General features: G+C 39.4%; 1 protein-coding gene across 1 annotated transcript in view; it reads left to right on the forward strand.

The window, feature by feature from the left end:
- Window positions 1–27,807, forward strand: part of LOC134213205 (monocarboxylate transporter 2-like) — a 265,394-nt gene that overhangs the window by 74,156 nt on the left and 163,431 nt on the right. The window contains exon 3 of the mRNA XM_062691921.1: window positions 16,811–16,947. Within this exon, the coding sequence (XP_062547905.1) occupies window positions 16,811–16,947 (137 nt within the window). The remainder of the gene's footprint in view (window positions 1–16,810; window positions 16,948–27,807) is intronic.

Below are 27,807 nucleotides of genomic sequence, written 5' to 3' on the forward strand. Positions count from 1 at the left end.
AGCACTGGGTGTATGTGTTTTCGAATTGCCTTGTGCCCTGGAAGTATTGCTTCATTGAGAGTCGGAGGAATCAGAGCTAGTATAAAGGATTTTGGTGTTCGCGGATAGGATTGGAACTGTGATGGCTTCCCGATCCCCACATGAATTGAGTTGAATTCTCAGGTGTCTGGTTTAAGATTGTACCAAAAAGGGTACGAGACGCTGAAAACAACTTTGCTTTTAAGGTGATTATACAATCAAGCCATGTGGCGAATTTCAAATTCACCACACGGTTTTCTACTCCTATTATCAAAAGTTCGAATCAAGCATAATAATTTTCATACAATGCTGAAATTAAAGTCGATTGCTTAGCATAAGTAAGCAAACGATCTACGGATGTTTCATCCCCATGGGCGTTGTGGTTTTCTCAGTTCGTGCTCTTGAAAAATCACTAGAAAAAACTCGTGGTTTCCAAAATGGCCAATTTGTGGCTTTGTTGTATAACCAAGAATTTTGACGTTGAACAACGTCTTACCCAAGGGTACTGGGTTTGTCACCCGAATCTAAAAATGGAGACCGTTACGAAATTTTGTAAGATTTTGAGGATTAATAGCGCCTTTAGTTTTCGATGAACTCTAGAGTTTTGAATATCAAACGACTCAGAAACTCTCCACTAATTTCCCTTAATCAGCTCGCATTTTAAGTATTTTTTTGTATGGTCGGAGCGCAAAAGTGAACTTTGAAGTTCCGTTAAGGGGCTTGGAACTCAATATGAACCAAAAGTGAACCAATTGGTTCGGTTAAGGACAAATTTAAGTAAAATCTGAACTTTTGGTTGCTTGGGAAAAGGTCGAAAGGACAAAAGGTCAAAAAAGATAAAAGGTCGATAGGAACAAAAGCTCGAATGGTATCAGGTATCAGGTATCAGAACGTCGGCTCAGGAGGCACGTTCCCCTCAATTTGGGAGATTTGTGCCATCGCCTTCACTGGCCTTTCTCATCATTTACCTGACGGAAAAGGAAGTGAAAAGGGGAAAGGAAGAGGAAGTGAAGTTGGAAAGGAGAATGGAACCATTTATAGGAAAGCCAATTATGTAGACTCACACGCATTCAGCTAGGGAAGAGAGGTCACAAAAACACAGAGGATGTAACAATGGACGAACGTCAAAGACGAAACACAGAGTGCACTGTGAAAAACGCATAATGCGAATCCATATAGGTGACAATCACAAAGTACATTGTAAAATTGCATAATGCGAATCCATATAGGTGGAATTTGTTGAAAACTAAGTAAAACACATATTCATAACCCCATTCTTATTGAACCTCACGTTGAGATTGAACAAGAGTAGCCGAACCCGAACGTCAAGAACGAAACACAGAGTACACTGTGAAAAACGCATAATGCGAATCCATATAGGTAACATACACAAAGTACATTGTAAAAAACGCATAATGCGAATCCATATAGGTGAAAATTTGTTGAAAACTAAGTAAAACACATAACCATTACCCCACTCTTATTTAACCTCACGTTGAGATTGAACAAGAGTAGCCGAAGCCGAACGTCAAGGACTAGACACAGAGTACACTGTGAGGAACGCATAATGCGAATCCATAACATACACAAAGTACATTGTAAAAAAAAACGCATAATGCGAATCCATATAGGTGAAAATTTGTTGAAAAACTAAGTAAAAAACATATTCATAATCCCACCCTTATTCAACCTCAAGTTGAGATTAAACAAGAGTAGCTGAGGCCGAACTTCAAAGACGAAACACATAGTACACTGTGAAAAGCGCATAATGCGAATCCATATAGGTGACAAACACAAAGTACATTGTAAAAAAAATGCATAATGCGAATCCGAAGTTTGTTGAAAAACTAAGTAATATTCATAACCCCACACTCACGTTGAGGATGAACAAGAGTAGCCAAAGCCGAACGTCAAAGACGAGACACAGAGTACACTGTGAAAAACGCATAATGCGAATCCATATAGGTGACAATTTGTTGAAAACTAAGTAAAACACTTATTCATAACCCCACTCTTATTTAACCTCACGTTGAGATTGAACAAGAGTAGCCGAAGCCAAACGTCAAGGACGAGACACAGAGTACACTGTGAAAAAACGCATAATGCGAATCCATATAGGTGACAATTTGTTGAAAACTAATTAAAACACATATTCATAACCCTACTCTTATTTAACCTCACGATGAGGTTGAATAAGAGTAGCCGATTATCTCGGAGAAGTAAAAAGTCAACTACGCCATAGCTCCGGTTAGCGCAGCGAGGGCTAAAATACTGTGAAGGGGGCCCTGGTGCTTCACAGGCTCCGTTTGCGGTTAGGTTCTTATTAGACCCCCCTAACCATTCATTCGTAGGCACGGTAAGCATAAAGCCGCATCACACCGAAAATTAGTGGTCACCTGTATGGTGGACTTTTACCACTGAAACAGGCAATCCGTAATGTTATTCTTAGCCAGATTACCAGCTGCCGACACCACACGGCTATCTAGGCTGTTCGTGGAGAGAAGTTGACATTGACTTTACGTAAACTCTCAATGTGGCCGAACAGCCATTTAATCAGCTCGCATTTAAAGTATTTTTTTTGTATGGTCGGAGCGCAAAAGTGAACTTTGAAGTTCCGTTAAGGGGCTTGGAACTCAATATGAACCAAAAGTGAACCAATTGGTTCGGTTAAGGACAAATTTAAGTAAAATCTGAACTTTTGGTTGCTTGGGAAAAGGTCGAAAGGACAAAAGGTCAAAAAAGATAAAAGGTCGATAGGAACAAAAGCTCGAATGGGGCAAAAGGACTATCAAGAACAACACAGCTAAAAATACTGAAAACTACACGCTAGGGAAATGTTTGAACTCATATTCTGGTGTTCAATAGCCTTTAATTTTATATCCATCTTTTTATTGTACGCAATATTGAATACAAGCTCGATAGTAACGACAACCTGTAATTTTAAGAAGTTATTTAAAAAATGAGTCGAATCGAACGGATCTTTTTTGTTACATCATGTAATATGTTTATACTGTGAAGTTCATGCCAAGTTGGGTGTATTCCAAATGATTTTGTGAAATGCATTTCACTTCACGCAGCAGTGATATACTCACCTCATCAATCAAAGTTGAAGAATGAGAAATTTTTCAAAAAAATAAGTAATTGAGGGGGTCAAACGCAAGGGGTGTAAGTGATAAAAACTTAGTTTCTAAAAAAAAAGTGTTAGAAAAATGAAGAACATGTATGTTGTAATTCGACGCGTCACTTTTTCGGATTACGGCAGTAGGGAAAGGTTGGGAGACTTAATCACCCCCTGTTTTATTATATTTTTTAGTATGGATCCTCTAGACAAATGACCTTTATGTGGTGAGTTATTTTTTGGTTTGACAACCTTATTTATTCTGCAGGGCGGTTTGTATATTTTGACCTTCCTAAAGATTTTTTACTGGCCACGCAAAAATTGAACAACTTTTCATAATGGGGCTGTCCACAAACCACGTAGACCGAAATTTCACCTTTTCAAACCCTCCCTCCCCCCTAGTAGACTTTCGTAGACTTTTCCGAAACCCCTCCCCCCTCTCCATGAAGTCTACGTAGACTTTTCCAAATTTTACAAAACATCATATGTGATTGGAAAAATATGGAAATCAACCACGAAAGGAAATCAAATTTAATCTTCTGTCCATAGCTCCAGAAATCAAATTTCAAAGCCAAGTAATTTAATTTCTGTTGCATTCAATCCCTCCTAGAGGTGTGCGCCACCATCGCCGACACTTTTGCATCGGTGCGCCACTGCTTAAATTCTGTCACGCATCTGTCCTATAATTCTGAACGCCAGTTCAAATTTGTGAAAACCGAAGAATTTTCAGAATTTCGAGAAATTTCGAGTTAAAATTCCGAGAATGTCAAGTCTACATTCCAATAAGTTTTGCGTGGAAATTTCGTAAAAATTTCCCAATTGATAACCTTGAAAGCTTCCACGTAATACTCCAAATAACTCTCCGTGGAAATTCCGATGCTTTTCTTGAAAATTTCATGCAATATCCCGCTGAATAATCATCTGTTGAAATCCCAAGAATATTCTTCTAAATTTCAAAAGTTTTCCCGTTAAAAAAACGAGTATTTCTCCGTTATAATGTAGAATTATTTCCCGAGGTAATTTTAAGATTAATCGGACATTCCGATATATTTCCTGTGGAAATTTAGAATGGTTTCCTACTATTTTTTTGTTCGTCTCGCAATTTGTTTCTTGCAAAGAATTTTTTGAATAATATTCGGTGGAAATTATGGAGAATTTACGGTTTAAATTTTTGCAAATTTCTCGTAAAAAAATCGAATAAATTTTCATGAAAATTACAAGGGTTTTTTTACAGTTTTTGGTGAGGAATTCAAATAATTTCTCGTGGAAGTTTTCAACAATTTATTTAGAAATTCCGGAGATTTTCCATCGATAATTCCAAAGAATTTGCATAATTTAATTTTGCCTAGTTTCCAAAGAAGTGCCTGCCGACAATAAAAAAATCTTATAGAATCTGCAATAAAATTCAAGTGAAGATTTTGAAATTTTTTCGAAAGTTTTTATAGAATTTATTCATTTCATTTATTTAGTTAACATCTAAACAGATAATACTGAATCAACAATTTGACGCCACAATGCACGGTTCGAGCCCGCATCTCTCCATCCTCGGATACGCCAAGTCGTTTTTATAGAATACTTTGGTGAATTTTCCTGCTCAACACAGAAGAATTTCCTGGTGAAATCCATGATTTGTACTTCAGTGAAATTCATTACATTTTTATGGAGAAAAAAACTGGAAAATCCTAAAAAAAATCAAACGAGTGAACTTCGCCAAAAGCTGCTGTATAAATCGTTAAAAAAATAAAAAGTCTACGTAGACTTTCGGTAAACCCCCCCGTCCCCCTTCGTAGACTATCGTAGACTTTTTCGAAACACCTCCCACCCCCTAAAGAGTCTACGTGGTTTATGGACAGCCCCTAACAATGACCAAATGCTTTCGTTTTTTTCACAGCACAAAGCAATAAATATGCTTAATGATCTGTACTGTTGAAAATGTCATCATTCAATCAAAGTCTTATGTCGTTTTCGGTTTTAAACCTGGGTCAGGTCCGACCTCGACTCTGAATAACCGAACGAAAAACGAATCGGGATCGAGTCAGTATGATGGTGTTAGTGAGAACTCAAGCCCTATCATCTGTTTTGTTTTCAGTTCGCACTTTTATCAGCTGGCAGAAATATAAATATTTTATCAGATTTTATCTTTTGAATTTTGTTATTAGTGTTATTTTGTTTCTCATTATATAAATTAAATGGGGAAGTCAGATTATTCTTCTGTTAATTGTTTATATTAAAAATGACAATTAATCCATCAATAAATTTATGTGATTAGAAGCTTGTGATGAATGGCGACGGCAATGTGGATTGCCGTGAAGGAATTTTGGCGCTCTGGAACATTTCCGGTAATTATGCCAATCCGTGTTTCCCGATAAACTGTTATACTGGTTCTATGTGGCGTTCTGGGTAACAGTGATTGTGTTACATTTGAATTATTTGAAAAATGCCATTCAAATGTAATAGAACAAGAAAATATGGAAACACTTTGTAAAAAATGCAATAGAAAAATTATTGAGATTTGGGGCCTTTTATTTTAAAACAAAGAATCAAATCGCACAAGAGTTGACTTGCATTTTTGTATTTTCCTCCCAAGAGAGGACCCTTTGGGATAAACCGCGATTTCACCAAAATCAAATATACAAGGCAAAAACCAAATATACAAGAAAGGCAAATAATTTTTCTCTACATAATTTTCCACTACATAACAGGAGATTCAACATAATAAATATCAACCGGGTAAAATATGTCTTTGTCGGTTTTTTAATGAATTACAACTAAAAACCCTGCTTCCACTCTAAAAATATGCTCAATTTGTATAAAACTGTTCCTAAATTTATATTTGAATTTATTTTTTGGCCAAGTATCAACAGGAGTGTTACTAGGTAGCAAATATACCCTCTGCAAGGTGAATAATTAATAAAACTATTGTAAATCATCAGAAAAACGTATCATTTGTTGATGGCAATATAGTTATCACTGCCCTATAAAGGGTTGATATCAGGGTTAATACATTATATTTATATTCTTCAAATCCGTAACCTTAAACAAATTATTCACAGAGCTGCAATAACGAATAAAATAATGGTATGAACATTTTGGTATGAATCATACTCCGATACTCCGGTACGCTATTTTCCCATTGAGAGAGCAATTATACCTAAAGCATTCAACAAAATTTTTAACCCACATTTTGTTAATAACGGAGCTGCCGTCTGAAGTAATCAGCAAAAAATATGTCGGTATCTGAATCCATTTCACCATCAGAGAAACTTGAAGACAACACTGAATTAAAATAATCCATTTTTACGCGGAAGATAGCAACAAAATTTATAAATTCAACAAATGAAACAAAAACGATTAAAAGTCAAATACCCATCCGCACACTTCAGACACTTCATGTTTTCATTTTCCTTTAGCGTAAACATAAACACCTGTTTGACAGTTTTTGTTCGAATGTATTGGTGAACCTAGGTTCGATCTCGATAAATCGGCAGAGCGAACCTCATTCGTTTTGGGTCGGATCTAGTGCGGATCGCGATCCAACCTGAGCGAATAACCGAACGTTTTGACAGCTGTTAGAGCGTTAGTCTGTTCTAAGGCTTCTAATTTTTTGTACATTTGACAGATTTGACGAAGGGCAGGAAAAATACTTATTGCGTAGATATCATAGAAAACGGATCAAGTCTCTCCAAATTTTAAAATTGCATGTGCTGTCGAATTCAATAACAAAAATCGTTCATGTAAACACACAGCAATTCGAAAATTCCGCGTATTTTAAAGGAGAAATATTTTAAAAATCTGAGGGCACCTTTCTAATTTTACCAAAGCAAGTTCTTGGAATCAGAAAAGGGGATCAGGTCTCCCCAGTCACCCCTATGGAAGTTTAGAAAATTACTAATTTTCTGTGAATTTTCACTATTTTAATAAATAACGTACAAACTATATCAATATATTACCGCAAAGCTCTAAAATTAAGCTTTTTTTCTGTAATCAACTCTTATTTGACCAAAATGTTACTAGCGTTACTGTGCTTCGTACTCCCTCTATTACTATGATACAATTTTATGAATATCTAGGTAAATCTGATAGGAATAATAAAGATTGTTGATTTGAAAAATGAATAAAACTTGTATTGTGCGAGATTGATTCTATCCGTTTCAGTTTCTTGTATATTTTGACCTTTTGTTCTTTTCGACATTTCGTCTCTTTCGACTTTTGTTCTGTTCGACGTTATGTCCTTTTCGACCTTTTGTCCTTCTCGACAATTTGTCCCTTAAATCTTTTGCCTTTCGACTGTTTGGAACTTTTAACTTGTAGTTACCAAAAAAAAGGAACGACTTTGCAGAATCACAAATTGATGGAATATTAGAACAATGCGTTTCAATATACAACACTCGTTAAAATGTTTTTCTCCATGGATTGAGACAACCATCTATGAATTTTCGATACATTTCCATGATTTTATTAATATGTTTGCCTAGTTTTATGGATCGCGGGACCTTCTTTCACGGTTCATGTAATGAACATGAGCCTGAGCATTATGACCGCACAATTCGTAGTTGCTACTCCGTTATTGACTGAACTCGCGAAATTGTACAGAGAACACAATGAATGGGGCTTGGGATTAGCTACCCATTCTCAATGTACACGTTTCAGGAGCTCAAATATTTAAAGTCAATAACGGCGCCGGCCATGTCCTTACGGTCATATATACCTCTGCATCTCCACGATTGTCTTGGGATAGGATATCGTTTTAGTTTCAAAGGATAATTTATCTGGATTCACTTTGGTAAGCGATACGATCTATGGGATGGGAAATAACACTAATTCGAGTTAAAAGTTAAAACATGCACGCCCAGTGGCATATGAAAACTTATTTTTTCACGGATCATGTAATGGGAAGAAACCCCAAAACGAACCCAACCCCCACCCACCCGATGCAAAACGCCTTTTGGGTATTCCCTCATATTTACCGTGTTTGGGATGTTCGTAACAAAAATAGACTTACCGGAATTTTCCCCATTTTTAAGAAAAATCTTACATTTTGGCGCGGCAAAACACTCTAGTGGGACTAACCTACAATGTACTACGCGTCTCCACACACTTTACATACCAGAATTTTGATTTACCGACGCGTGGTGCGTTGTTCCCTAAAAAGGCGTTTCCGCCAACAAAACAGTAGAATATAGCGGAAGTAAATGGAAGATTGAAGTATTTTAACCTTGTAACATTTTCCCCTAAGACGCTCAATATTAATTAGGCTAGGTGTACCAGTTGTGGCTATAGCACCAGTTGTCGCACTAGTGCTTTATATGCGAAATGGCCAATCAAATCACCGCAAACCAAGTTCAAATCGATAAAGCATATTCATATGATACGATAGCACCTTTGATTTTCTCCCGAACAAGCAAAGCATAATTGTAAAAATTGATTTTGCTTAATTTTTGACGTCCTTTGCACCAGTTGTGGCACTAGTGGTCCCTATTTGGCCAGTCCCATAAGAAAACAATGGGATTTGCCAAATAAGGAACCAAAATTAAGAATAGTGCCACAACTGGTGCATGCGTTCCTATTATGGATTAATCAATTTTGAGGATAATAACAAATTTTATTGTGGTTTTCACAGCTGTACTAAGGAGCAGAAAGTAAAATCTTTCGCTTGATATATAAAGTCCACCCACATGCCTTTTACTTATTTTTTTAAAAATAGTTGTTCTTATGTATGGCGACAATTGGTACACCCACCCTATTTCAAAGCAGTAGCACATTTAAGAAATGTTAATATTATCAATATGTTTGAGATTATCTACAATTTTAGAATTTAATGCATTTAAGCAGTATTTGCCTAACCAGCGCATATTGCCACCCCCCCCCCTTCTCCTAATCTTTTCCACTTATGGTGTAGTGGTGTATTACCAACGTGCTTACAATGTGTGTGTTTCATACTTTACCCAGCAATACGAATAATGAGATCAAATGATACCCTTTCTATTAGCGTAACTAGCCCCGATGCCTAGCAGGGGCTATACCCCCTTCATCTATTTTCTCTATTTTGAGCAATTGCGGATCAATCTCACTCATCCACCATAATCTCTTTTCTCAAGCACCGTGCTCTCTGTTGCATTCCACAGTATCGAAGTGTGTTTGTTTACAGGCCGAAGATTGCTAAAGATTGCTACAACGACTCAAATTGATAGCGTATGGATTAGGGTGGTTCAAAAAATCGATTTTGCTCCACAGTGCTCATCTGATTCTTTACCATGTTCTGAGTGTCCTCTGAAAATTTGAGCTCATTTGGATTAAAACTGATTTAGCACAAGCCGTTTCAAGATTGCATGCAAATTAGTATGGGGAAATTTATTTTTTCACTATACTGTTAATGACGTTCCCCCATTAAGCTCAGGTTAAAAGAAAACCTACATAGCTAAAGGGAATACTCAACAGCTTTCACCCAACAAAAATCGCATGTTGATTAAACACCCCAATAATTAGTAATCGATTTTAAGACAGGTTGCAAATCTTTAGTCATGATCGTTAAACTTCTTTGAGGGCATCACTGAAATATGAATATGAATATATGAATATATGAATATATGAATTTGTGTGTGCTATCTTTCGCGCCACGAGCAGCAATGTTGCCTGTTGATGACTTATGCAATTAGCTCCAGAAAACTACGGAATAGATTAAATTCGATAACTAATTATTGGGGCGATTTATCAACTTGCGATTTTCGTTGGGTGAAAGCTGTTGAGTATTCCTTTTAGCTGTGTAGGTTTTCTTTTAACCTGCGCTTAATGGGGAAGCGTCCTTAACAGTATAATGAAAAAATAAATTTCCCCATATTAATTTGCATGCAAACTTGAAACGGCTTGTGCTAAATCAGTTTTAATCCAAATGAGCTCAAATTTTCAGAGGACACTCAGAACATGGTAAAGAATGAGATGAGCACTGTGGAGCAAAATCGATTTTTTGAACCACCGTAGTATGGATATTGCGTCTCAGTGCAGTAGCGCTCGGCTTTGTCTCGCACACTCAAAGGACAATATGTTACGCATCGCCGTCAGGTTCCCATCGATAGGCAGTGGATATTTTTGATTATTTCATAAATATTCTATCTATCTCAAATGAAAAAAAAAATAACGCAACATGCCTACAGAGATTGAATCTCCAGAAATTTTGACGGGAATACTCCAAGCATACCGAAGTCACCAGGCAGTCTGAAGGGTACGTATCATGAATTTCAAATCCTCCCGAGTTGTCGACGAGAATCCTTCAAGGAATCCAACGGGAATGTTCCTGGAATTCCGACGGGAGTGTTCCAGAGATTCCGAGGAGATGTTCCAGGGATTCCAAAGAGAATCTTCTAGATATCCTCTATCTTCCAGGAATTCCGACGGGAATATTCCAGTAACGGGAGGGAATGTTCCAAGGATGTAGAAGGAAATCTTCGAAGAATTTCGAAGCCATCTGTCGAGGGATCCCGAAGCACATTGTCGAGGAACTCCGAATTATTCCTCCAGGGATTCCGTGAAGTATCCTCCAGTAATTTCGAAGAGAATCCTCCTGGAATGTTGAAGCAAATATTCGAGGGACGCCAAAGCAAATCGTTGAATGATACCGAAGGAATTCGTCGAGGTATTCTGAAGTAAGTCATCGAGGGAGTCCGGACTAAATCTTCAAGGAATTCCGAAGGCAAGCCGTCGATGTATTCCGAAGCGAATCGTCCAATGATTCCGAAGAAATTCGTTCAAGGATTTCGAAGCAAATCATTGTGGGATTCCGAGGCAAAGCGTAGAGAGACTCTGAATGGTATCCCCCACAGATTCCCAAGGGTATCACTCTACGATACCGAAAGGAATCCAGTTGAATTATTCTGGATTTTGCTTGGAATATTTCGATTATTCTATTCTATTCTATTCAATTTTTTAAAGATTCCAATGAGAATTCTTCTCGGATTCTGATGAGAATCCCTTCTAGGATTCTGATGAGAATCCTTCTCGAATGCTGATGGGTATTGTGGAGATTATCATGCTGCTAGGCAAGCGGGAGTCTGCTAATAAACTGTGTTGGTGGACCACATGTCTTTGACTGCTGGCGAAGTACCACGATTGCTTTGATTGATATTTTGGTGGCTCTCCGTTATTGTTCATATAGTTGATTCATAAGAATAAGCTTGCTAATGTCGTTCCTGTCCGCGTGACTAACATCTAGGTTACTTCGACCTGGCAGCCAAAGTACCGGAGCTACAACTGTCAAACCAATGTTGGTCAAAAACCAAACATGCACTACAACATGATGCATACATAAGGCCAATCGAAGCTTGTTGAAGCACAATTTGGAAAAATAATTTAAATGACTACAGCGCCACTAGCGTTCTAGTACTTAAGCTTCTACTGTTCATATCAAGCTTACTTTGATGCTTTCAAATCAATTAGATATTGCCTTTCATAATTAGCACCAAGTGCAATTTCACTGCCACACAGGAATCTTTCTCATTTGTCTTACACTCGTTTCATGATGGTATGGTGCATGCAGGAGGTAACTCTTTTGCTTTCAAACTTTATCAGTAGTTTATTATGCTATATGTTGAAAGTTGATACACTGCTAACTAACCTTTCAAATGTTAGGGGGTGCTATTTTTTTCTAGGGAAGGCTAAGCCCAGCCCACCGTATTTACGCCAATGACGCTTTCTGTTATTAACCCTAGTGCTGTGAAAAGATATCATTTCTGAAGTAAGAATGAAGTCTTCAAGAAGTGTAGCGAGTAAGACCTTATTCGTATTGATTACTGGAAAAACTTTTTACCAAGTACATCGGACTCTAGCATAAATCAGTTGAGAAATTCAGCTGGCCACGCCAGATACCAATTAAAGGAATCTTTCAGAAACTTCCAACAGGTAGTAGTATCAGGCCCCCTTATCCGTGCGGCAAGACGCGCGGCTACAAAGCAAGACCATGCTGAGGGTGGCTGGGTTCGATTCCCAGTGCCGGTCCATGCAATTTTCGGATTGGAAAATGTCTCGACCAGGGCTGACAATAGTCATCGTCATAGCACGAAATTCCACAGTAGCGACGAGTTGCATTGTCTTCATTGCTACTCTACACATCGTCAATGACGCGCACGACGCACGCTTTCGTCGTGTAACCAAATCGTCATGACGACATCGAAAAACGAAGACTTCATACCGTTATTCTTCAAGCGGCAGCTGCCATGCGAAGATTTTTACTAATTCTTTGTAATAATGAATTTGAAGCAACGTATAAAAGCGTTATGAATGTTATCGATACATTTATGTTACAAAAAGTTCCTACTATTTGTTTATTTGAGACGCCATTATGTTTTTAAGCAGTCTATCTATAATGACGTGCAATTAATTATGTGAAGAAGTGACAACGAAAATTGTAATAACTTTTAGTTACGCGACTATCTTCGTGAAAGGCATGCGGCGCGATGAATCCGAATAGGTGTTTCGTCATGCAATGTTATGACAAAGACTATATTTTTCCGCTTTCTTCATACGACGAGAATGACTATTGTCAGCCCTGGTCTCGACTTCCCTGTGCATAAACGTATCATCGTGTTAGCCTCACGATATACGAATGCAAAAATGGTAACTTGGCTTAGAAACCTCGCAGTTAATAACTGTGAAATTTTTTTTTATATAGCTTTATTAGAGTGATCTTTAAGGTGTTAACAAAGTTCATCACTTAACTGTGGAAGTGCTTAATGAACACTAAGCTGCAAGGCGGCTCTGTCCCAGTGTGGGGATGTATAGCCAATAAGAAGAAGAAGCAGTATCCGTAACAGAATCATGTTCCGTATACCAGACTTCAGTGCGCTGGATTCACAATGCGAAAACGTCTTTTCGAGCACAATGTCTCAGGGAAACTGGGGAACATTCTTTAGACCGATGATTATGGAGCTCAACAATGCGCCCTATATATATGTAACGATGATATGCTTGCAGCATTCTACGGGAAATACTTTCCCATTGGTTTCAGTTGAAATTGTCACACCCATTTGTTCAAGAAAAATAAAATAATTAAATATGTGTACCGTTCAAGTTGCACCACTCCAAATAAGCTATGGAATGACTTCATTTTAAAGTCATCAACGATAGGAAACGTGTCCTAGCAATCGCAATTCTAGGTTCATCTATAGAAAGAGTTTTTTTTTTCAAGAGCGGCGTGGCAATGAAGTTTGACAGGACATCTTCTGTATGGCGCCACCAGTCGCTTTGAGTTCAGCTTTTCTCGTTATATTTCGTTAATCCGCACTCAGTGCAGTGTTCGTTCATAGTAGTTGCAGAAACTTAAAACCAGTTCAGAACAACTTGTGAATAGAAATGGTAGCAGGTGTTCCTACGCTACCAGTAGGGGTAGAGAAAAACTAAACGAGAAAAATAATCCATATATTATGAATGGCTGAAAGAGCGTGTCTGGAGGGTAATAAACTAATATTACTTGCATGGATATGGAAGATCCACAAAGTACGTCACTCAAAATTGCCGATTTTCAAACCCTCCCTCTTCTACTTCATCAAACTTTTGTCAAGATTTTTGTTGTACCAGAAAGACAAAAAAACAAAAATAAATTAATTTTGCTTTTAATGTGGGACACAGTGTAGTAGCAAAGAAGGTAGGACGAACATTTTTTTCCTTCTTATACGACCGTCAACTCAAAACTAATGAGTTATATGCTTGTTCGGTTTACATGGATACTAAAACTGAAATTGGTGTTGTACATTTCAATTCATCGCGATTTGACAGATGTGGAAGAGTTCAAACAAATCTTAATTATTTCGGTATGTAAACCCGTATAAAACATATACTGCCCCAAATACATCTCCTTAATCGCCATTGAATTGCCAGTAGTTCTGCCGGGATTTCTAAATTATCGAATAGATTCTTATAGATGTATAGATGGAATATGGAATCTTCGGAGATTGTAAAAAAAATTATCTGTCCAAGCGTAGGTATCATTAGAGACGTTAAATTTTCCCTCCTGTTTTTACAGTGGCTAGTTATGCGTTACTACCGTGGTCTCTATTCAGAGTGAAACAAAGGTAATCGTAATATAATCAAAACAATATATTTTACTGCCGTAATTCAGTAGATGAAAAGACATTTGCGAGAATATATTTAACAAAGGCAAAGCAAACATCTAACTACTTGACAAAAATAAAAAGAAAAACGATTCTTCCTACTTCTATACGATAAGAACGGTCCAACATGATGCTCGTAAATCCTAGAATAGTCAGCTCATCTGGTTCATAATACCCTGGACTGGATAATGTGGAAAAATCCACTAAAAGAGTTTCGCTTGTTACCAGAGATAGAAAGGATCAACAGGATACAATTCCAGTAGCGTCATAAACTGAGACATCTGGGCTAATAAATCAGCAATGAAATGGCATATGCGCATTGTAAAATCTGTTCTGATGATGGTTTGGGATTATGTGGAGAGCACTGTCACAGATCGATAGTAACGATGGAAAGTTTTTACTCCCTGATTATCTGTCGAAACAGTCATCTGTTGAATGTTAACTTACGAGGTTCGTGACATCTCAGACAATTCTTTTATTTTCGATATATAAAACCCAAATTAATCCTCTCAGCGCTGGTATTGCATTTCTCGTATATTGAAAAGAAAAACATATTGTTCAATCTGGCATTTGAAAAAAAAAACATTAGAACCAGTCCTTTGGAGAGATTGACATATAAATATATTTTTTGCAATTCCTGATCATAATACCTGGTTTACAGTTCGATTGTAAAACGGCCTACTTTTCCATAACATTGAAATGGGTGCTTTAATAAACATTATGCAACTCAAATGGGTTGTATAATATTCATTACAGCACTCTTTTGGGTGCTATAATGAAAAACCAACATCAGAACAGTAGTTACATGACTACATTTTGCTGAATGAGCTTGGGTAAGTGTTCAAATAGTATATTCTCTGCGTCGCGTAATAATTGAAATAGTTTGATGGACATGACATCAAAAATTTCCATCTATCGCTTCACGGCTTTGCAAACTATGCAATGTGGCACGGTAACATGGATTCTGATTGTTATCTGCAGCAATAAAATTTATCGGCAAGAATGATCATGTGGAGAAAATTAGACTGTACATTTTTGGTACAAACTTATCAAATTAAAGTCCATTTTTCGTCATTGCAAAATATGGTGTAACTCGTTGCAAAACTCGATTTTTTCAGCACTCGTAGTATTTATCCAACTCGGCAAGCCTCGTTGGATAAACGTACAACTCGTGCTGAAAAAATCATCTTTTTGCAACTTGTTGCACAAACTACTATTTTTTTAACATATGAAAGTTTCATAATAAACACATTTTTCTACGAAAATTTTTTGTAACACTTACGTAAACATTCTGTAGCAGAGATTATATCACTAATCATGGTCCACAACTAATCAGTAATCCACTAACAATTCATCGATCTTTTTAACAACGGAGGTTACACTCTCATTGTTTTCCTTCGCGATGAACATGCGGATGTGGATGACATCGTTATTATCTCAGTCAAAGTTCCAGTTGAGCTTGAGTTTCGGAACGTGTAAATAACGAACGGGTTGCTAATTCCACGTCCCATATGTTAATTCCCTGATCAGTTCGGCTGTTTTGAATAAGAATAAGAGTCCTACCAGATCTCGTAATAGCTAAAAGCTGAAAGACTCATGTAGGGGAAGAGACCCCAAAACGCCCCACAATTTTCCACATTTTGATGAAACATCTAATTTGGCGAGGCAAAACGCCCTAGTGGAACTAACCTACAATGTACTACGCGTCTCCACACGCTGTCTTCCCTAAGAGCTGCCAGCTAAAAGGCGTTTTGCCTCTTGAGTTTTCCGCAAAGAAATATCAGCGCTCTTTTGAATGTGTCTATTATCAATATCATTGATTTTTTTCTAATTTTAATATGGCATCAGCTAGGTATATTGTTTAACTGTTTAATCGTTATAGCTAAAGCATAAAAGCAGTCTATCCTTAGCTAGGGCATATCGCCCCTCCTTCCCCCACACTGGCGTCATAAAACGGTAGGATTTTAAAATAAACATTCCATTGTCAACTAGACTGATCTTAATGATTTTTTAGAAGACGTGGGAGGTGGAGGTACAAGTAGTAGTAGGTACATAATCATGTTTCGCGTCACTAGCTTTGTATTAACCTCAAAACCGAAGTCCACTCCATTACAATAACCAATGCATAGTGCATTCATCCTCAATCCAGAAAGAACAACATTATTTCGCTTCTGTGTAAACCGTTTTGAGTCCAATGAGTACTATCAACATTCCACGCTTAGCTTATTTGCCAAACAAAAACAATTTCCAAGACAATAATCCGCGGATTAAAATCAATAAACCGTGCACAGCCCCATTGGTCTCACCATTGTTATCCCCAAACATACAAAGCTCCAAAGTGTGCTGTTTCATTGGCTGGATGCTGGTCTTTTTCCGCAATGACGGTTTATGACAACGGCAGGACGGTTATGCAATGCAGCCTATTCTAAACTAGACTAAGGCTAACCAGCGCTTTCGGTGTCATCCCATTCTTTCATTGTCTCATATTTCAGCGCCAGATCGTCATACATTAACTCTCGAAATATGGAAACAATTCTCATTAAAATACCTCTGCTCTTTTGTTCATTTCATTTAGGTGGCTACGACCGAAGCCGGCTAATGGAGGAGGAAGACTCGGCCTATCCGGCGCTGCTGGAGCGAGAATTGCATTCCCTGCACCGGAATGTACCAGCATTGAGACGGGCCGGTGTTGACACCACTGCAATTAGACAGGTAAACCGTTTCATGGTGCTTTGCTGTTTAAAGTGTATTCTGGCATCTGTTGATTTAATCCAATGCTTCGCTTGATTTTTCGAAAGTACCTGAACAGTGATGAGAGAATTTCTTGTTGACTTTTAATATGATCACTTAAAATTTAAATCTTCGTGTCTAGCATTATAAATATAAGTGAATCATTTCTTCAATACTGATACTGATACAAGGCTGAAATTTCAGAACAATTTTGTCACCAATGGCGGAGTTAATCTGAGGCAGAATGAGGAATGTTTTCCCTGAAATTAAAGTACTTACGCCATAACTAAAAAACTGACTTTCTGCCGATTTCTGAAGGGAGTAAAGTATTTACAACAAAATTTGCCTTAAAAAAAATGAATTTCGCCGATTTCCATAATTACTGGCATATTTAAGCCAAAACTGTTCTAATTAGAAAACTGACTTTTCGCATATTTCCATAATCACTAGTGGAGTTAGGTTTTTAAGGTAGACTGGAAGAGGGAAAATCGAAGTTCATGTTTAAATTAGTGTAAAACCAGTTTAATGATCTAAACACAGTGAATCATTATGGGTATCAAAAACAGTCAATTTTGTACCAATTTTGCTTTATATGCATTTATGAAAATAGATTTGAAAAATTAGTTGTTTATCCACCAAACCCCAATGGAATGGGATAAGTAGTAAACTCCAAGTTACCTTCAGTTGTGATAAATAGTGGTATAGGGGAGTTCCCCCAGCGCCGGACACCTCTCAACACCGGACACTTATCAAAAAGACACTTTACAGAGGTCCTTCCACCATCTAATATAGTGCAAAGGAAACCATTCCAAAGTCATTTATCTGCTGAGAAAAATTAGATCCTTAGGTTGAAAGCACTGTTCAAGAAATTGGATTGAATAAAATGTTCAAAATTTGTTTGTTATACCTTACTTACTTTAGAAGGTTTGAATTAACAAGATCAAATTCGATCGGAAACATTCTAATCATGTAGAGATGGCCAATATCAGCCATATTGTGCATATTGATAATGATTTGTTAGATATGTCGTTTAATTGTAGTGCAAAATCAATTTTGTCTATCCGGCAACTGTCCCTCGGCTGTCCGGACAGTGAGATTCTTATGTAAGCAAATAGTCATTTTTACACCTGTTTTATTAAACTTACTTTAATTCAATTGCTTTTCCTTACTAAGGAATGAAGGACCTCCGTCGGCCTTAGCTTAGCTTAGGTTTAAGCACCAGTCTAGCGTACTGTAGATTCGTGGGTTCGAGTCCCATCAAAGGGAAAGTAGTTACCTCCAATACATTTTCTAAATCAATATCTTCCACATAATGTGCATATTCACATATGAGTTTTCACAACATTGTAAATTAATGTCCAAGTCGTTTAAGTGGTTTAATCCCCGGAAATAGACAATTAACTTTGATTGAACTGAACCTGAGTTGCGTGCTCTTGCCTACTCAATGCGGTCGGGTCTGGAGCTTGACGACCGGACTGGCAAATAGCTAACAACACCTCACTTGATCAGTACAGTTGCTGATGAGGAATGTGTATTAGGGTGGTTCAAAAATCGATTTTGCCTCCACAGCGCTCATCTGATTCTTTACCATGTTTTGAATGCCCTTTGAAAATTTGAGCTCATTTTAATTAAAACTGATTTAGCACAAGCCGTTGCTCAATTTTGCATGCAAATTAGTATGGGGAAATTTTTCATTATACTGATAATGACGCTTTCATTTAGCGCAGATTAAAAGAAAACCCATATAGCTAAAAGGAATACTCAAGAGCTTTCACTCAGCGAAAACCGGATCCTAAATTAATCGATCCAATAATCAGTAAACTGAATTTAAAACCGTTAATACCCAGGACAAACTTTTAATTTTTGAATTGAACTTTGAATTAATTGAAACTTTTTGGTTTTGTTCTTTTATTGGCAGGGTTTTTTATGTTCGATTATGCTCACCAATTTGGCCTAAACATTCTTTGCATATCAAAGAACATTGTGGCCAAATTTCATAAAATTTGGTCGATAAAAATCCTGCCACATAATAGAACAAAACCTGCCAAAGCCGTTCTTTACTCGGAATTTTACTAAAATCAAGGGGATACGCAAGGTTTTTGTCGGTTTGAGATCAGACGTAGTTGACCTGGTAGACCAATTGAACTCAACTCCCGGACAATTTGGAAAACCTAGATTATCTGCGTGTGACTTATTTGACTGGTGATGCATTTGCATGACCTTTAAGGACCTAAATGGACGCGCTGGGTTGCTATCGGTTTGATACCAGTCGTAATTGCCCTGGTAGACAAATTGAACTCAATTCCCGGACAATTTGGATAATCTAGAACATCTTTGTTGTACTTATTTGAATGATGAGGCATTCGCATAGGCTTTAGGCACATAACATTTTAATTTATTCAGAGCAACTTCCCCACAATCTGCCAGATGTATTTTTTTCTTCCTAAGCAATGGAGGGGAAATCTGCTCAACAGACATCTTGGGTTGTCCAGGAAGTGGGGTTAGGAACCACCTCCAACAGCAAACGAGGAGGCAGGACTACATCTCGACCCGCCAAAACCGTTTCCATTGCCGCCAAGCTTCCATAGTCCCTTCGGTACAACCAGAAAGTAATGCTTCAAAGGGGGCCAGTGGCACAACGCAGCCTCGAAGCTAGCTGCGCGTCCTTGCAGCATCGAACATCGTGACTTGCTTTTTAGAAGAACGCCATAGTATCGTGCCAGCGCATTGCCGGCTTCCCAGGTGGCCTTACCACGCCCCTATGTCCTCGGAAGGTGGGAAGGGTCGACTTCGCGCCTGCTTCCTTCTGCACGACTGGTATCAAGAATGATGATGCCGCGTGCACCTCAAATTGACCTCTCTGCGACAGGGTCTATTCGCCAACACACAGAGGGACTTGCCGACGCGGTGCCTACGCTCGCCCCAGCCTTTGACGAGGGACCCTTTCCGTCCTCGGCCTGGAACCCACCTGAGTTGACCGGATGCCGCAAAAGCGGCGATACCATGTTGTTCTTCGCGCTGCCACTTGTTTGATAAAGGATCGAGTTCGACCACAGGGCATGACCACCGGTATGACCCATGAAGCCGACTTCGATCCCTTGGACCACCTCTTATTTGCGCCTGAACTAGCCATCCTTGAGTCCACGCGCCACCTTCTGTGTAGCTCTGAGACGATTTGGGCGATAGCCGATAAAACGGCGTTCCAGCCGACTTCATCATTACACATCGTCCGAACTAGGTTGTTCCGAGTTGCGTCCAGACCACATGTGGCAAGAATGTGGTCACGCATTGCGCGAAAACGTAGGAACACGAACAACACGTGTTCCGCCGTTTCTAAAGCTGCGCACACCAAAACACTCTTGGCGAGGCCGAGCAAGCCAGCTGCGTTACCTGTACTGTGATTTTGCAGCACGCTTAAACGCCGGGCACATCGAACCCCCATGGGTGCTTGCTGTTCACAGCTTTGCTGGAACAAATCAAATAATTGGGAGGGTGCGTGCAGCAATGTGCCTTATGTCCCTCCAATCCGCAGCGTCAGCAGAGATTGCTTCTGTCAGGGCCTTGCAGTCCCATTGCTTGTGCCCCGGTTCCAGGCACTTGAACCAAACTTCGGGTTGCTCGTATATGCCCACAAGGCACACCGACCATCCAACCTTGATGCTTCCTAACTTGACTACCTTGTTGGCGTCCGCTGCAGATAGCCGAACCAATGCTACCTGCGTCCCCTGCCGGACCTTTCCCTCAGCTGAACGGCTGCGGTGGGCGTTCCACTTCACACTGCTTCGCCGCAGTGCCGTGATGAGGCTCTTCGACTTCGGGTGATCTCGTCCAGGTCTTTAACCCTTAGATTCACCTCCGTCATGAGTGCCCTCAGCTTGACCGTCTCGCCTAGGACTTTCTCCGCCAACTCTTGTAGGCGGCACCCTTTTTCGAGACGCCCTGCTTCAGCTCGAGGATCATCTCGCCCATCCGGGTACGTCTTATTCGACGCACGTCAGCGCCGAGTTCACCGAGCTTGATCGTCACTCCTCATCGTTTTCAAGACGTCCGAGTACTTAGCCTCGTCCGTTTTGATGACTAGGACATCGCCCCAGAGCGATTGGCGCTCACCCTAGACTTCTTGCTACCCCTCATTCGCCTGTGTCATCTTTTCGGCCCTTGACGTCTTCGGTTTCCTCTTGTTCTTGACCAAGGTCCAGGAGACGTCATCCCCTCTTATTTCCCTGGTCTGGTGCGGCTGAGAGCTCAGCCTGCCGTAACCTCACCACCGTCTTTCCTGGTTGGACGAACCTTCCAGGTCCTTCCTCCCCGGTTTTGGAGGTACCTGGCCGGGGTTCAGCTTCCAGCCCCACTACCCTTGTTCGGGGTAGTAACCTCCGCGTTTTTGAGCGGCCCCAGGGAGCTCATCCCCTGGAGACTGTCTCCCTGTTTTTGTGTCTGCCCGTTGGAGCAGTTACCCCTGGCGTGCCTGCAAATACTTGAGCCTCAGTCTGGGTAGACTTTGGCACCACTGTCTTCGCTGGCACGCCCTCGGACGATCTGACCTTGCTCGAGTCCGCGAACTTGGGCCTCAGTCTGGGTAGACCTCGACTCCACGGATTTCACGAGTTTACACTTGGCCGTCCTGACCACCCTCTCCAGCTTAGCGTCCAGCATCGACTTTCGAAGTTTCAGCAAGCCCTCTTGAGGTCCTTAATATTATGCTTCGATGACGCAAAGTCGATGATGGCATTCAGCTGTTCCGTCGCCACATCGAAGGCCGGTAAAGCCCATCGCGTTAGCGGTTCATCGCCTTCACAAGCCAATGGACCGTCTATAACCTCTACCGGCGTAGCCTGGGAGATGGTTAAGTGACCCACACTGGCGCTGCGCACTGAGCTGCCGACTATTGCCTCTGGCCTCCTTGGATGAGACCTGAAACAACCCAATTCCTCTTGCGAAGGGGTTGTCGCCTACACTACTACCACTAATTGAAGAATTGTCTTGGTTTTCAATTTTGGTCCCACCAGTTGCTCGGGAAAAGAGGTCCACCACGCAGGCCCAACATGACGCGGTGAAAGGACAATTACTGTGGAGTTGCCCAGGCCAGGTACCCCACAGGCTCCGTTAAAGCGCTAGCTTATTTCACCCCCATGCATCCCTCATTTGCTTGACACCTTGGAACTAAGTTAGGGACTTGGTCCGTCTAACTGCAATGGCTCATGGGGAGGTCGTCAAGCCCTTGGTAAAGAGTCTTCTGCCCCATGTAAATGGATGTAGAAGAGATCCTTGTATATATATCGAATAGGAGAACGCCATTATTACTCAAGTAACAAAATTCGTATATTTAATATAATTTGAACGCTCTCTTTAAAAAATTACATGCTAAATTGGTTGTACAACTGTTGTATGCATTTCTGCACTAAAATTCATAAGAGGATATTATTGACAAAAACTATCCATCTTATGAATTTTAGTGCAATGATTCAACTAATAATCAATTTTACAGCCCTTTCTTCCTTAGACAGCTGCCTTTAAGCTTTCATCGAATTGTTACTAATAGTAAAGTTTTGTATACATCATTATGGTTGCCACAGACTCATATGACATACATTTATAGTTTTAGTGATAGTAAAATTATTAAAACAATCAAACAACAATTGGCTAATCAAGATTTGTATTTTCGGCGTTTGACTTTAGTTATAAAATAACTATCTGTTCTAAAATTTTCGTAAGTGATTCCTGCATTAAAATCCTACAAAACTTAATGAAGGAATTGCTTTACAGGGATATCAAAATATTACTCACCTTCATACAACAAAGGATAGTCTGTATTCGTCATGATCGGCTCTTTGACTCTACATTTAGGAAGCTGGTGAAAGACACAATAGATGTTTCTCTATATTTCAAATTAAATTTTATTGGCATATTGTTCTGAGTGCTGCTCAAAGTATAGAAGCGAGCAGCGTGTATCTCGATAGAGATATTCACATTCACTAATTGAGTCATTCCAATGGGATGTACAGCAAAGGCGGACACTTCGATAGTTTATATTTTTCTTATGGCCTTTTGCATATTACAACATCTTTTCAAGATTGATTTCATTTTATCAAACCTAGATATAACTTTTCAATTATGTTCTTTCATTCTTTCAAAACCTTGTCCTCCCTTCACTTGGCTAGCACCTCAATCGATATGCCAATAAAATTTAATTCGAAACTTTATCACGGTCGTAAAAATACTGTATCTTTTATGTTTTCACTTGTCTGGAAAAGGTACAGATACCTGGCTTCACTCGAATCATATTACTGATATCATCTTTCAACCTGTTTCGGTTGATTGAGTAATGCTCAAGGGAGGTAAAAATACCTTCATAGCATCCTGAACATTTCTAACCATCCTGAAGTAATGTCGAGATATGTCGATTCTTATTTAATCTATTTAGATATAAAAATGGTTTATTGCTAGTAACCAAGGTGTCTCAAGTGGTGTAGGTAACCTTAATAACAACGATCAGCTTCCATTATACCGCAGAAAACCCTATTTTTAAATATTGAACTCAAAGTGACCACTTTCAAAAGCTTTTGATTTGCTATAATAAAATGAAATAGCGGGTCTTCAGATAGCCATCGAACGGTGGTGGTAGAGGCACTGGCTGGCATCTGGGTCATTACCAAGATTTGGGAGGAAGTTTTGCCGCAGGAGTGATGGAAGGTGTCGTGTCCCATCTACAAAAGCGTGGCGCGAATACAGCTGCCCCATCATCTATTCATCGACTTCAAGCCGCATATGATACTCGATCGGACCAGCTATGACAGCAACTCGAAAACGGTTTCCGGATAAACTGACACGGTTGATCAAAGCGACGATGGATCGGGTGATGTCGTAGTTCGAGTTTCAGGGGCATTCTCAGTCCCTTCGAAACCCGAAGGGTTACGCAAGGTGATGGTCTCGTGTTTGCTATTAACATCGCTTTGGAAGGGTACAGAAGGCAGGGATTAACGAGTGGTACAATTTTCAATGTCCATCGCTATTTGGTTCTGGACGCATGATATTGCGTGTGCACGAAGATGGAGAAGCCACATCAGACTGAAGAGGAAGCTAAGCGGATCGGACTAGTCATCAACACGTCGAGACGAAGTACATGATAAGCAGAGGTTCAAGAGAAGACAATGTGAGCCACCCACAGATTTGCATCGGTGGTGACGAAATCGAGTGGTAGAAAAATTTGTATTGGGCTCACTGGTGACTGCCGAAAACTAGCGGAAATTCGAGACGCATAGTGCTGGAAATCAGCATCTGGACTCCGCAAGACCTCCGATCGAATGAGTTCGCCGTCGTACCAAACTGACAATCTAAACGCAATAGACCGGTAGTCCTCTACGGACACGAGACCTGGACGATGCTCGTGGAGGACCAACGCGCAAGTTTCGAAAGGAAGGTGCTGCTACCCATATGGTGGGTGAGATGGCGACGGAGGTACGTGGAGAGCGAATGAACCACAATTGCATCACTGTTGGGAGAACCATCCATCTTCACACGCGAAAATCGGACGACTGCGATGGGCCGGGCACGTAGCCAGAATGTCGGACAATAGAGTGAAATGGTTCTCGACAACGATCCGACGGCACAAGAAGGCGAGGTGCGCAGCGGCAAGGTGGATCGATCAGGTGGAAGATGACTTCGGACCCTCGTAGACTGCGTGGTTGGCGACGTGCGCATGGACCGAGGAATGGAAGACTCTTATACCACTGAGCCGCCGCCTTAGTCTGAATAAATAATAATAGATAGCCTTCGAGCAAAGCAGATTGCCAATCCGGAGATGGCAGGTTCATTCTCCCGGTCCAGGATGTTTTCGGTTCATTTATTACTTCTACCACGAAGCATACTCTTCAATGGCTGGTATAGAAAAGCTTTCATTAATGGTGAATGCTAATAGAATACTAAGTTAAAATGCAGGCGAGTTCCGTTGGAATGTAGAGCTACAGTGAAGAAGAAGGTTACGAAGAGAACTTCTTTATCGAAGAAAATCAATTAAAAATATGTGTTATGATAGAGTAACGGGTAATGTTAGCCTAAAATGACATATGGATTCATTGCACAAATTCCAAAAATTCAGTTATGAGAAAGACAGGCTTGGAGGTTTTGCTCATATTGGCAGGGTTATTGTCGACCAAATTTATGGAATTTAACAATTTCTTTAATATGCAAAGAATGTTTAGGCCAAATTTGAGTCTGTCAGTCATAAGAATCCCTGCCAATAATAGAAAAAACCTAAGCCATCATTCCTACCTGTTATATAGAGTTATTTATCACGCTTTTTTCAAGGAAAGTGTATCAAGCATATTTTGATTACTAAGGTCAATTTCTTACTCCTTAGGGCTTAAACCAGGTTTAAACTGTGGTAAGCACCGCTTGAGTTAAGCGGATGTGAAGAAAACGCCCTAATTGGAAGTTTTTGACCGCCGTGTATGATTTAATCATAGATTTATTGGCATTTATCGGTGAGTAGGACACAGGAGGTATTTGTCCATCGTCTAGGGGCTAAAACCAACGAAAGCAATGTCCATTTCTAGAACTCCACTATGCCAGAACTTTTATCCTGCTTACGATTTGGTATGGATGATTTTGGCAAAAGTGTCTCTTTATTGGTTTTCGAGACTATGGCAGAAAAGACGAAAATGCCCTTAATATCCTAACATCAAAGTTCAATGTACTGGTAAAAATTCGTTCCGGAAATGAGAAAATAGTCAGTTTCATGAATCCATCGTGTTTCATGTTATGAAAATACACATGAATATAATCATGATTTCATAATTTATTTTGATAACGCAACCAATGCGTTAGATTTGGTTATGAGTCAAACGAAAGTCCGTTAATTAGCATTTCGATATGAATTCTGATATTCGACAGCTCTTATTCCGCCGATTTGTCACCCGTCTACTTACGGAAGAAAAAAGGGAAGCAACAAGTTTAGTTCCTGAAGTCAAAATTGAGTGAATTAAACCTCAGTTGGATAAATAAATTTTCGTTGGGTACTTTTTAACATGGGAGTAAAGCAAACTACTTCACCCATTTACTAAATTTCTGCTTCCCTACGGATTTAGAGGTTGGTAAATTGAACTCACTATTGCGTAGTTTATTTCTTCCATAGAGATTTCAATTGTTTATATAACATAAATGGTCGGGTTCAGTCATTCGCCAAGCACCAATGGAAATACATCAATTTTTACACAAATTTACGAGCATCCATTCTAATTATTCACAAACCGTATCGATCATTACTCAACTCATTACTGAGGATATTGTATATCAAATAAGTGCATAAATTAAAATGATTCATTTCTCTGTTGCTTTACGAGCAAAATATCACAGAATAGGTAAAAGCCGCCTCATAGATGTAATTTTATCCGCAGTACAAATGGCACGTGCTATCAAATCATTCATCGCTTACAATCACCTCGGCAGAGCTTTAAAATAATAAAACCCAGATTAATCCACCTACAGTGAGATTTTGACCTTCCTTAGTTGGAGTTTTTCAGACTCAGTATTTAAAACGAGATAAAACTTCACCCGGCGATTTACTAGTGCAAAAATTGCCTACCCAAAGGGATGTCATGGGTTGATTGACAACTCAACGGAGTAATCTTGCTTCATGCCTTCTATAAGGCGCTTCAGATAATAACTATTGTAAGATGATAACGCTGGTTGCATATATTGTGCTCATATTCCAGAACTTCGATATTAATTAATCAGAACTTACTAAATCAGTCATTGATCTGAGCGAAACTCATGTAGCCTTCAACATACTATATTTCGCCTGGATGCCTAATTTGTAAAACTAAACTTCAATACATAAAAATGAGGAGATTTTATGGTAGTAATTTCAAATTTACGCACACATACATTACGAGATCTATTAGTGTCCAAACATCTCACCATTTGCTAAGCTTCCACTAAGAAATTTTTGAAATCGCTTTCAATTTTACGTTTTGCTTTTGAAAAGATTTTTTGTACTTTATAATTTCCTCATTTAAATTTGTTTCTGCAAATAAAAAAACAAATTCATTCTTATTATTTGTTATAATTATAGTTTCAATGTCAAGTGAATTTGTAAAATACCTTACATTTTTAATTCGAGATTTCTTGATAGATTAATACGTAAACACCTTAGTAACTAAGTGAAATTATAGACACTTCGAGGAAGGGTCAAAAGGTTTTTCTGCAGGTAATGACCTAGGGACCCTAGGCCTAGTTGATTAGTTGTTCAACAGTTCAAAAGCGATCTGAATAACTAATCTAATAAATTCACTTCATAACTAGCAAATCTTCCTTGAAACCCCATATTTTGTTCGATTATCCGTCCAAGTATCGCCTAAATGTATCCCACCAATTTATTATACTGAAACAAGGAGAATTCTGATTACGATTGCAAGTTCTTCGTAAATTACAATTCATGTATTCCATATTCAATTGAGACCCTGATCTCGTATTTGGGCAAGTGTTTATGGTGGGAACGGTTTATACCATCTTTTATCGTACATCGCATCAACGTCATGGGCATTGACCAATATCGTGCCGTTCTTACACGTGCGAGTAGGAGGAAAAGCAGAACCGTGGGTCTGATGCGAACCAACTAATCCAGGATATTAAATCCGAACACCCCACGTAATATTGGTGAAACCATTGCCTTTGATATATGATTCTGTTGCGTTCGGTCCCATTGAACATCCAATTTGCGCCTCGAACGTCCGTTTTATTTTCATGCAGATCACCTTTAATTCCGCAGTGAGCCGGATTGTTCCGGAAATGTTTCTATTGAACTTCGTCGTCCTGGAAGGCATATGCGGTGTATGTATAATC

Source organism: Armigeres subalbatus, chromosome 2, assembly GCF_024139115.2.
Source record: "Armigeres subalbatus isolate Guangzhou_Male chromosome 2, GZ_Asu_2, whole genome shotgun sequence".
Taxonomy (NCBI): Eukaryota; Metazoa; Arthropoda; class Insecta; order Diptera; family Culicidae; genus Armigeres; species Armigeres subalbatus.